The 12894-nt window shown below is 38.5% G+C and overlaps 1 protein-coding gene across 5 annotated transcripts in view; it reads right to left on the reverse strand.

Annotated features, from left to right (window-relative positions):
* Positions 1 to 12894, reverse strand: part of SEMA5A (semaphorin 5A) — a 350426-nt gene that overhangs the window by 81211 nt on the left and 256321 nt on the right. For all 5 annotated transcript variants that reach the window (XM_027798610.2, XM_055705236.1, XM_055705237.1 and 2 more), the window contains exons 14-15: positions 9437 to 9618; positions 6780 to 6923 (exon numbers count right to left, since the gene is read on the reverse strand). In XM_027798610.2, coding sequence (XP_027654411.1) covers positions 6780 to 6923; positions 9437 to 9618 — 326 coding nt within the window. The remainder of the gene's footprint in view (positions 1 to 6779; positions 6924 to 9436; positions 9619 to 12894) is intronic.

Consider the following 12894-nt stretch of genomic DNA (forward strand, 5'->3'; position numbering starts at 1 on the left):
TGCACATTCAGAATTTCATGGGAAAAAAATGTTATTTGTGTATGTAATATACAAAAGTAGGTTTATCACATATGCTGCAGTCTATGATTCAGAATTTCTCCTTAGCAGCTCCATAAAAATTTAAAAACTCGAGCGTGGGGTAAATAGGGTAGTGACATCTAGTTTTGTGTTTCTATATAGTTAAGGAAAGTATTAACAGCTTGTATTGACCTCACCTGCTGTTTACCATTAAACTGAGGAAAAAAAACCCCAAATGCTCAACATTCATGAATCTGCTATCTCAGAATTCTTCAGCGCATGATTTGGGTGAATGTTTTTCAACAGTAGCTTATACATAAACTACTTTTTTTCCCCCTCCTGCATGTTCTATATTTGCAATTCACAATTCACATTATTCCATCACTAAAGATGCATAGGAATGTTCTGTGCCTGGATATTCTTCCCCCAAAACTCCAACAGCTGCACACATCCTTTGTCACATGCAGTCATTTATGTGAATGTTTGTGATAGTTTGTCTCTGTGATCATTTGTTGAGAATGTGTACCCAATGAAACATAGGTGTAACATCACCATTTATTTAGTCAAATTAGTACATATTTTGTATAATTTAATTAGTTCTTAATGGAAATGTGCTAAGTTCATTCGAGGGACATACACAGGATAAAGCAAGCCTGCCATGAAGTTAAGAATTACCAATATTCAGCCACACTAGAAGTAAAATTAAGCATGGGACTCACCTTAAAATATAGGTATGTACAGTGTAGCTGTCTATAAATGAAGTAGTCATCTAAACTTGAGCAGCAATTCATGGAAAGAAACAGCCCTTTTAAGAACATGGTTGGACTTGATGAACCTAAAGGTCTTTTCCAGCCTAAATGATCCTATGATTCTATGATTTATGTCACATGAAAGCAAATGACTACTGTAGGTCATACAAATACAGCCCTCAATATAGGATTTCTGTCCGTTCACTGTAAAGGCTGTGTGGGAGGCCATCTAAGCTCCCATTACAGCCAATGAAAATTTTGTCAATACAAGCTAAGGAGACTAGAATGATTAATTTGAGCAAATTTAGAAATATACAGTAGAAGGAGACAAATCACTCTGTTTACCACAGCCTGTATTGACTTGACTTCTACAGACTAATGGAAGTTCAAACACCTGACTCAAACATAAGCGCTCATATTTGTGGACACCTTAAGTTAGGTGTGACAAATCTCACTTAGATGAGACTCCTGACACTATGCAGTGCCTCTTTGAGTGTCATTGTGCCCTGTCACCTGCTCCCTCACTTGAGCAGAAGACAGAAAAGAAATCTAACAACTGACACAGCAAGCACTTCAAAGGCTGGCAATTCTGTTAACCAATGGCATTTAAAGATGCAGTTGAAACTACAAGATGAAACGAGAAAAAAGCCCTAAAATGTCTATGCAAGCTACTTAACTTCAATTTAGGATACTTTAAAAAAAAAAAAAAAAAGGGAACAACAGAAGAGAGTGTCAAATTTTCCTTCTTTTTTTTTTTTTTTTTTTTTTCCCCCCCAGGAAAAGAAAAAAGAAACCCCAACAGCACAGCATACAAGTAGAATCTTATTTTCTTTTCTGCCAGCCAGCTTCCGAAAACATCAGGTATGTTTCACAGCTAGAGACATCCCTGCAATTGATCTTTGAAAGCTGTGCAAAGCACAGGGCTTTGAGCCAAGTTTCATTATATCTCTTCTTGGCTGCATTTCAAGTCACTCAGTAACCCTTTTTCCCTTTTGCTCTGTCTTCCCCTCTTAATTTTGTTCTCAGGACCCACAGGGCTAACATTTTACAGTAATTCAACAAAACATGCAATGCAAGAAACTGGAATCTGTGAAGCCACTGTCCTCTCCCCTAATCTAACTGCAATGAGGTCAGAAGGGAGAACAGCCTTGAGAAATGTGGGTTTGTACAGTGACCCTTCCCGCTCCCTCTTGCAGTGGTTCCAAGTTCAAATGCCCTAATAAAGAAATTGTCATACTGGAGGAAAGGAGAACATTCTCTGTCCAGTTGTGTCCATAACCACTAGCTCCTACAGTAATTATTTTTTTTCTTTATTTTTAATTTTTCTCCCCCCAGGAAATTCCAGTACAACTGGAATTACTACTCTTGTTCCTATGAAGTTCAGTCTTCAGTAAAACATCAATTTATTTCAGTGTTGCCACGTAGGCTAACTGCATGACAGTTAAAAATGTGTCTTTTTTTATTCCACAGGGAGGTGCTATTTAATTTAAACACATAGTTCTTAATTTTGAACTATATTATACTAGCAATGTACTTAAGAAAAACAAACCTTCATCACTGTCTGCCCATTCCAATGCCATATATTGTTATGTGATGGGTATTCATGATTACCAGCTGGGGACTTACTGGGAAGCACAGACTATACTGAGGTTGATGGGAATGCTGGATTCCTTTAATTGAAGGCAGACACATGATGCACACACATGTCTTACTGTACTGAGATTGCTGAGTTGACAGAAATCCCCACCCAGCAGACTGTGGAAGGTGGTGGGGGCCAGGGCTCCCAGGGGTTTCCATGGAAGAGGAGGGAGCAGGGAGAGCAAGGAGAATGGGGAGCACACAATTCCCAACAGACAAGACAGCCACAGGAGTGCAAGCAAGCCCAAAGCCTTGTGGTGTTTGATCTGCTCTGCTGAAGGGGACCAGGCTTGTTCACGCTGCTCAGAAACAAGCCGTGCTACAAAGAGCAGGCACTTGACTCTCATCAGTTCCTCCTTTGGAGGAGGAAACTTATGGAAACAAGCCCAAATGCTCTGAGTATATGCTGAGGATTGTGTACAGGGGAAAAAAAAAAAAAAAAAAAAAAAAAAAAAAAAAAAAAAAGGTGACAAAATGTACTGCTTCTAATCTTACATACCTCAAAATTTCCAGGACTTTCAAATGTTTATTCCACACCTGCAGCCAATTTATTTTTCAACTTCTGATTTGCGATGCTTTTTTTTCTTAGTAATGAAAGATAACTACATTCACTGAAAGCAAGGGATTCTCATTCTAATGTCCCTCATTTCTGCACAGATAGGAGGGAGACCGGTCGACTTAATGAGCCCATATCCACAATATCTTCCACAGAAATGAGAGGAGAAATATTTTCACTCATTCTAAAGAGTTTTCCATCAGCTTTGGCGAATATTTCTCATACAGGAAAAAATCAGAAATTTTTAAGCCCTTAAGGAACTCAACAGAATGTCTTCCACCTGGAGTCTTATCCTTTACTGGGTATTTTATCCTTCACTGGAAATTACTTTACCTGATTAGCACATTTTGTTAAAATACTATTTTTACTCCCTCACCAAATTCTACCTAAAAGCGCATAGGCTACTCTTTTGACCTATTTCTACAAGGTAAATTTGCTTTGTAATACGTCTCTGCTGCTATCTCTCAACTGTTTCCCCCCCACACCCCTTTAGCAGCAAAGCATGCAACAGCTTAACCTACCTGCAACAATAAATTGGCAATCATCGCCATTGATTTCAAGGGAATGACCAGCAAGCATGGAGATGTCTGATACATTAACCATGATAGGATCATGGCTTTCATGAGGTAAAACAAACATAACCTAGACAAACGTTTAGCTCTTAACGCGTGAACAAATACTCTCAGACTGAATATGTATTCACATTTGGTGAATTTATTTCAGCTATACACTGCCTTTTCTGTGTTTGCTTTCTATGGAGTTATGCACTGGACTTCTACTGAAATCATCATTTGTTGAAAAACTTTTTCAATGTTTGTCACGATGTTGGCTGTGGAAATTGAATCCCTTATTTATGCCCCTAAAGACATGAAAGTGACATGAGCATGCACTTTTATAAAAACAAATGCACACAAGGTGTAAACCAACTAATTTTAATTTTTACTAAGACTACACATATATTCATTTTACATATGAGCTGGGCCATTAAGAAAGTAAAATATTAGACTATTAATAAGCATCAATTAATTTAAATTAGAAAAAACTGAGAAACTGTTTACTGGTACTCTGGAGAAAAAAACAAGGTAAATTTTGTAGCAGTTACTGCACGTGGAATATTTACTCAGCCTGCTAAATGCACTGACCCCAGTTCTCAAAGAAACTGTTTCCATTTGGTGCAGATGTAACTCCAGTGGTACTGGAGAAAAGCAGTGAATTAGGACTACTGTAAATGCTGGTACTCCAAATACAAAAAGTAAATACTGCCCTCCAAACTCCCTACAAGTCGCCAGAGCCCTGGGGACACTCATGAAGCCCTAATGGCCCCAACCAGCCTCACCTGAGACCTCTACCCACACCCACGGGCCCAGGATCTCTATTTAAGCTCTGCCAGGGACCTTCAACCCCTGCCTAAGCTGTTGAAGAAGTGCTCGGCCTTGTCCCTGGCCCACCATAAACCCCTTGGTCTAGATCTCAATGTGTGGACCAGATTCTGGCCTTAGCCCTGTTGCTACAGACCTACGCAGTGACCACTGAACCCAATCCTAACCCTGGCCAGTGGCTTGGCTTCCCAGCTGGACCTCAGACCTGCCTCACTGCCATGGTATCACCTATGATCCAGATTCTTGGTTGGATCTGGCCACAGTCTCCAGGCTTGTCCCATTCTCCTGCTGGAGGTGGTGGGATGGGCCCTGGTTGGCATGTTTCCCAGAACCTTCTGCTTTTTGACAGCTCTGAAAAGACTTATCCAAGCACACGGCCTGACACTGACAAAAATCCTGGCAAAGAAATGATGCCTTATTCCTCTAGCTGCTTTACAAGCTATATGACAACTTCCTAACGCACCACACCTTCTGGAAGTAAATTTTAGAAGCACTTTAAAAAACAATAATTTAAAAGTATTAGCACGCGTGATGGAATAGACGAGCGGGAGGAAGGTGCATGGCCAGTGGGAGTGAAGGGTGTTTTAGGGGGACAGGAAGCAGTGGCAGAAGAACCGCGACAGAAAAAGGCACCTTACAGTAAACTCACGGGCACACGCATCCCAGGTTGCTGCTGAACTGGACAAAGAAGGAAAGGACAAGTAACTTGCAGACCATGATGGTAAAGCAACATAAGCCTGCTGGTCCTTCAGAGCTGTTACATAGGAAAATTCAGTCCTTCTAGGCTCCTATTATTTCAACTCATTGTAAGTGTCACTTTCCATTTTGTAACGGCTTTTTTAGTGCACCCATTTTTCTTAATATCAGACATTTTCACCTATAATTATGGAAGTATTTCTCACTGTTTTCTGTATTTCTCTGAAACTCCTTATTGGACTTTCATTCCATGTTAAACTTAAGATGAACAATGACTACTAACATTCATAGTCCATCACAAAAAAGTTAGCCAAGCTAAACTCTTCTATATTCAGTCTCATTGTGTCCTACCGTTGACTGACCTCTCAGTTCAAGAAAATCAGTAAGTGCTATTCATGCTGGGGACAGAGCTACGTAACAGCAGATATAATCTACATTTGATGCCAATGGCTTTTTGGTTGGGCAACCTATTTTCAGAAAGCAATTTACAAAACAACAATATGCTCTCCTCTGTGATGAAGTAGTAAATACTCATGGCTCTGAAACAGCAAGAAGTGTTCACATGTTCTGTGATACTGATCTTTTACATTTAGAGTTAGAAAGCAAGGTCCCTGATGATCTGTTAATACATGAATGTGTGATGTAACTTCCCTTCAATGGAATCTCTTAATCTGAAGAAATTCCAGAATTGGTGTTTAATTAAATCCTTCACTGAAACTCATCATAAAGGTTACTGAATCTTGTATTCATCCAACAACAATATAGGACACTAAATCATCCATACAGAAATGCTGAAGTAGGCTGCAAGTGCATACTGAGACGAAATGTATCCACATATACCTCTTGGAATGGATGACTACAGTACACCGAATTCTTACACCAACACCAGTCTTCTGCTATCTAGCTTTTTGGCATGCCTCAGGAAACATCATAATGCATCTAAGCTGTGATTTACCTGAATATATTCTAGTTTGATTTAAATAAATGTTTAATTTCTGTTAAAATTTGTAACACACAAATTACAAATTACTGATATTAGGGTGCATGTAAAATGGAATCAGAGGCCTGAACTTTACATTCTGAGACAGTGACAAAATACCCAGCCCAGTGCCAAAGCAGTAGATGGTGAAATCAAAATCTGAGCTGACCTGATCTGCTCAGGGGTTAATATATATACAAAAAATTTAAAAAAAAAAAAAAAAAAGAAAAACCTGAAACCTTCCTAAAAGATATTTGAGTTCAAGGTGTACTACATTTATTGAATATAAAACAAAGCCCTTGAAACTTCCTTTCATGTTATATAGATGCTTAATTCATTTAAGACAGAAAAAAATGAACTCACAGCATCAGTAACATAGTGCTGTGACCTTACTATATTTTGCTCTGAATTCCAGGTCTTGAGGCTGGGTGAGTTACAATTCAAACACACTGCAATCAATTTTCAAGGAGAATCAATTTTCAGGGTCTCAAGGGACAGCAGCACATTGCTTCAGCACAATTCTCTGGCACTACCAGGAGCTCTCAGCTGGCTCAGGAGGGCTGCAGCTAACTGAAAGATGAAGGAACTGCTGCAGAGCCACAGCCTTGCTAATGGGAATACTGCTATTGTGCAGCAGTGAAGTCAAAGAGAGAGTGAAAGGAATGGGATGAGAAAAAAAAAAAGGCAGGTAAAGGAGAAAATGTCCTGTGGAATACAGCTGAGCAGAAGATATTAAAACAGACAGTAGAAAAAAGATAGCTTGCCTCTCCTCACGATTCTGTCCCACACAGACGCGTCCTCCATGTCGAGGGGTTGGATTGCTGCAGGAACGCTGACGAACTTGAAAGCCTATTCCACAAGTGGTACTACAAGGTGACCAAGAAGTCCATGGTGTCCAGCCTCCATTTCTGGTAGAACAAAAAGCTCAGGCTCTGTCATCTGTTATACATAGCGAATGGCTGATTAGGTGTGACTGACAGCAGAATCTGGCCCATTAATATTCCTGTAGAAGTTATTAATACTGCATTGTGTTGTATTTCTTAGAGAATATCGAAATACAATAAGGGTGCACCGATCCTTCCGTATTCCATGCTTTGTAATCAGCAACTGCTAAAATGACCCCGTTACACAAGATGTAAAGTACAAAGATATGAAGCTAATTAGTTGCTTTTGGTCACTTTATTCTGGGTAAACTTCATCTGCAAATTCCTGTATTAAAGTTCTGAAGATAACTTATAATTACATACTGTTCCAATTACAATTTGTGGGTCCTTCTGTCAGGAAGATTAAAGTGTCAAGTTTTGCTACCTCTTCTGAAAGGAAAGTGATTAAAGTTTGGAGAAAAAGGTGGCCCAGGGGAGACCTTATCACCCTCTACAGTTACCTGAAAGGAAGTTGTAGCAAAGTGGGTGTCAGTCTCTTCAAACAAGTGATAGGACAAGAGGAAATGGCCTCAAGTTGCACCAGGGGAGGTTTAAATTGGATATTAGGAAAAATTTCTTCACCAAAAGGGTTGTCAAGCATTGGAACAGGCAGCCTAGGGAAGTGGTTGAGTCACCATCCCTCGAGGTATTTAAAAGACATGTAGACATGGCTCTTAGAGAGATGGTTTAGTGGCGGGTTTGGCAGTGTTAGGTTTGCTGTTGGACTCAATGATCTTAAAGGTCTTTTCCAACTTAAATGATTCTGTGATTCTACAGGAAGAAGAGTAATAAGCAAGTATCAAAATGCATTAGTTCACAATTTCAACTGGACACTCTGATAAGGCACCAATACCTTATTTGAAATGTTAAAAAAAGAAAAACCTAACAGAATTCACAAGCTGTACCATGCATTTGTGAACTTTTGGAAAGGACACTCCTATCTCTCTTTAATATACCCTGGGAGAAAATATAGTAGACCAAACATCTCAAAATGAATTTCATACCCTGTCCTAAGCAAAAAATTATGCACTTCTGCAGTTCCTAAAACCTTTTGACGGCTAGATTCCAGTTTCTATATTGGTAGAAGACAAATAGAAATCACGAAATATAAAACTAAAACATGAGTTCTTAAGATTTCATCATAAAGGCAAAAGTTAAAATACTGCCTTGCTTGATTTTGAAATATTTTTTTACAAGGAAAACTAATTAAATCCAGTAATAAAAATGACATTAGATTATTCAAATAATTTATCACAAATATTACCAAATTAAATCTCAGTCATCTTGATGTCTTCCTTCTTATTATAAGGGAAATAAGATTCGATAACAGAGAAAAAAAGCTTGTGGGGAAAAAAAATCAGCTATCACTATGAACACAGACATAAAAACAAGATCACCATCAGTGCAATGTCTGACCCAAGTGGTGAAATGAACAAAATATCTGGATATCCAAATTCTTGGAATCAATTAGTAATATAGCAGTGTTAACAGAAGCAAGGTGTTAAAACAGTGGTGTAATACTGCCAATGGTAGTACATGAGTCAAGTCCCAAATCATGTTCCAAATTCCCTTCTATACCTGACAGCAAATAGCTGTTGTTTGATTGTCCAGTAGCTCACAGCATGCTTATCTTTTCTGCTGTTCTCATGATCTGACGTTACATACTATATTGTTATGTTTTCAATAATTTCCCTAAACTTGACTATTTCCACTTACAGAGGTTGCAGTTATCTTGTGCAGAAGGGTAAATTTTATTCACTACCATGATGTACTTCTGTTGTTTAAAACAAAACAAAACAAAACAAGAGACAAAAAGCAGGAAGAATCACTGCAAATAAGCAGAATGCACCAGTGTATGTTTCCTCCTATAGTTAAAGTATATATAATGTTTTAAACCTGAACTCCTAATGCATTTTAGATTATACAGTGTTCTGAGTCCCTTTGAAATGATCTGCTCTCACTTTTCTCTGGGACTTGTTATGTGCCTGAGGAAGACAAAAGAGTGGCTGGAGAGTGGCATACAGGCTGTTAAAAGATCTAGATGTCATGATACAACCAAAAGATATAATGAAAACATTTTTCCCAAGATAGAATGGGGGAAGACAATAGTGACATGAGACCTCCAAAAAAGTAAACAGTTCTGACTTCTAGAAAAATAAGTCTTATGACTTAAAGAATTGAGAAAAAGTGTCATACTTTGGGTACTACCTCATCTTTTTTTCTTTTTTTTTCTCTTTCAGAGTTTGTCAAAATTAGCTGAAGACAATATTATTTAGTACACAACATTTGAAACCACTATTTGCCATCTGGCTCATTGTCTCACAAAGTGTGAGAGATACCTTCTGATGTCTTATTTGCTGTGGCCATTGCTATGAGCTGTTTCATGCACAAAGCAGGATCAGTGGATTGCAGATGAGATTTCAAAAGGTAAGTTCTATTCTGATTAAGTTAAAAACTTTTAAACCGTAAATGATAGAACTTGGGATTGTTTTGTGTACCTGGAACAGTTGGCAATCTCCATGGTTGGTCCTTCACACAGCCAGCCTCCACACTGAGGAGCAGGACTGTCACACACACGTGTCCTGCAGAGGCAGGAGCCAACACTGGCACTGTCAGTGTGGGTGCAAGGTTTCCACTGCGACCATGTTCCAAAATGCCCATCCACTGTCAGATTCCTCATCTAGAAACAAACACAAAAGAAAGGCTTAGCTGAGGTTTCACAGTTCCTTCATATAACCTCTAAATTCTGCAGTACATGGAGGTACAGCCTTCAGCCACCAACAATAAAAGCCTCCACTGGAGAGGTATACCTTCCAGACAGCATGTTTCTCTTATAATTTCTGTAGCTGCATGTCCCACCACCTCCAACTGATCTGGGGCACTTGATGGCACCATTATAGCAATAACAGTGACCATTACCTTTCACAATGATGCTTGCCTACAGTGATTCAATAGAAAGTATAGTTCTACTTTTTTTATTATCTTCTGACAGTTTTCCCTATTGCCTAAAAATTTACCTGTGATTGGGAACCTGGATACTGACTGTAAAACAGCATGTGCAAGAACGCTTGTGGGAACCCAAATCTAGATCAAAAAGAAAAGGCAGCAGATGATAAGGAAGAAAGAAGAAGTTATTTACTATGGGTGTGGTGAGGGACTGGAACAGATTGCTCAGAGAAGTTCTTGATGCCTGGATGCCCCATCCCTGGAAGAGTTCAAGGCCAGGCAGGATGGGGCTTTTAGTAACCTGATCTAGTGTCAGGTGTCCCTGCCCATGGCAGGGGGTTGGAACTAGATGATCTTTAAGTCCCTTCCAACCCAAACCATTCTATAATAGTACAGAGTAACATAACTGGATGAATCCAATTCAAATCTCCATGACAAGTTTTTTTGAAGGACATTTCATATATCATTTCGTAACAGTGAAATGTGGCTTTAAATATGACTTTCTCTAAACGTTAGATGTAACTATATGTATAAAAAGCTGCACCTAACCCTATATGATGACACTTTGCTCCCGCTGAAGTTGATTCTCAACACTTTTGGCTGGAAGTGTCAGACCATTCTCATCTTGACTGAAATATTTCCATCATGCAGCCATAACACATGTTAATAAGAAATCTTTCCCATCCAGCTGAAAATGTGCTACTGGAAATCAGAAGCCTCCATGGTTACTGGAACTTCTGAAGAAAATGGTGCTGGACACAGGGAATTTAGCTCTTTTAACAAAGACAAGCTTTCATATTACTAATTCTTTTAGCAAGGTTTTAATCTTGAAAAATCTGTGATCATAAAAGGAAATTATGACCATTTTTTCACTTAAATGCTAAAGGATTTACCTTCGGATTGTCACTTTTTAACTTCAATCAAAACAACAGTACTAACAAGTGCAGGCTAAATAACGTTTAAAGTCATTCTTAGATAAAAATAAATATGTATCAGTCGTAGCCATGCATATTTTATCAAATGTGTAAGAATGTAACACTAACATTTGCTTATATATTGAGACAGGAACTACAGCTGTAGATGGTCATGAATGATCTGAAACAGTGTCTCCCTTTGCTATTTTTAGTATTGTTTCGTTTTTAAAGTGGTGAGGGAAGTATACACTTCACTAATAATTTTAAGATACAAGAGATTTGATTACAGCACAAGCCATGTTTCCACTGCCATGCTGGTGCTGGCTGATTCTTTCCACTGTGGTAAAGGTTCCATAATTTCACTATCAATTACATTCTTCATGATTTATTTTTCAGAGATACAGCTTTTCCACAGAACAGCTTTGTGTGTATTCTGCCAGCTACAACTGACACAGACATAATTCACCATTTCAAAAATCTGCTGACAGCTGTTTATTGAAAATAACTCACCGACCTTTGCTCATGCACAGTATACACTGGTGTTTTTCATAAGACAACACGAAATACTTCTTGTTAAGTGACAAGTAAGCCCAATCTCTCTTACACTGCTGGTCTAACAAATATGCAGTCCATAAACTAGCAATAATATGTCCCCAATCTAATTAATATCAGATGTGAAAATGCCTTTACTGTTTTCTATTTCTATGCTGCAGCAAAGCATCTTATTTGTTGCACCTACGATTACAAATTAAAGCTACAGTTGTCTATGGTTATCATATCAAGGGGCAGGAAAAATATTCATAAAAATTAGCTGAAAGCTTGAGCTCAGAAGGACATACTGATGGCAGGTTTCTCTTTCTTGTTTTCCCCCCTCCCCCTACTCCTGTAAAGATCATCCTACTGCAGTCTTTGCTGTTCCCCATGACTCACCTGCTCTGTCTCTCTATGAATAGCTCCTTTTCACAAGTGATATCAGTTTCATCATAGGACTACAAGAAAGAAAACTATACTGATGAGAGGCCTTTTAAGCCCTCACCAGAACCTATACCCATTAAGCATTCACAATCTGACACACCTCAAGGGGAAAATCACAATCAATCAGACAATATGGCTGTACTTTCCTGGCCCAACTACACTTACCTCCTCTCTACCACCCTGTTTTTGTCACCCTTTCCCTTCTGCAGATACCTCTAGTCCCTTCTTCCTTCCTAATATCCTCCAAATACCAATCTTCTTTGTCTAGACCCAACTTATCTTTCTGGTTTGTGCCTCTACACTGAGTCAAGGTCACAGCTTCAGTGACCCAGTCTTTAAATCTACCACCTGCTCTTTGGCTTGAGATTACTTTGTGTAGAATTCAGTGGTACTGGAGTATTTCTTGAAGCTGCTAATGAATTCAGGTAAGACCCCATACTATACTTTTTCCTTGCGTGTAGCTGTAAAAATAAAGCCATTTCATTTTGCATACTTATGTAAAAAAAAAAAACAAACAAAACTTTTTTCTAAAATTATTTTTACTTTCCTTGTAAAAGTTCTTTGATAATGTGTATTTTTACATAAAATAACGGTTCATTTTTTAAGTGATGGATTGCAAGTAGTCCCACTGGAAAATATTTCAACAAAACAATGAACCTTCATTACTATCAAAAATATTGGATGAATAATAGGGATATCTGACCAGCTGGAAGAAGGTCAAAGTAGATATATGTGTCTTAGCATTAATTACTATCTGTATTCACACACAATTGGTGTACTCATGCCAACTAAAACAATAACTTCAAAAAAAACCCTTGAGAATTAAATCAAAGCAAGACAACCAGAATAACTGCATTTGCCACAAATGATCTTCAAAGTTCAGAAAGACAATAACACAGATGCTCATCTGCCTCTCCTAGCCCTCTCCCTGCTCTACCATGACATACCAATAAATATTCACATACAGGAGTAATTCCCTAGGAGATAATTTCTCATGTGCAAGTGGTCACACTTTTAATTCTGGGCTAAAGTAGTGTATAAATAGTCTTCTCTATCTGATCGGAGTTTCGAAGAAACTCCTCATGCGTTAATCTGACAAATTTTCTATAGTGTTGGAAAGA

This window comes from Falco cherrug, chromosome 3, assembly GCF_023634085.1.
Source record: "Falco cherrug isolate bFalChe1 chromosome 3, bFalChe1.pri, whole genome shotgun sequence".
Classification (NCBI taxonomy): Eukaryota; Metazoa; Chordata; class Aves; order Falconiformes; family Falconidae; genus Falco; species Falco cherrug.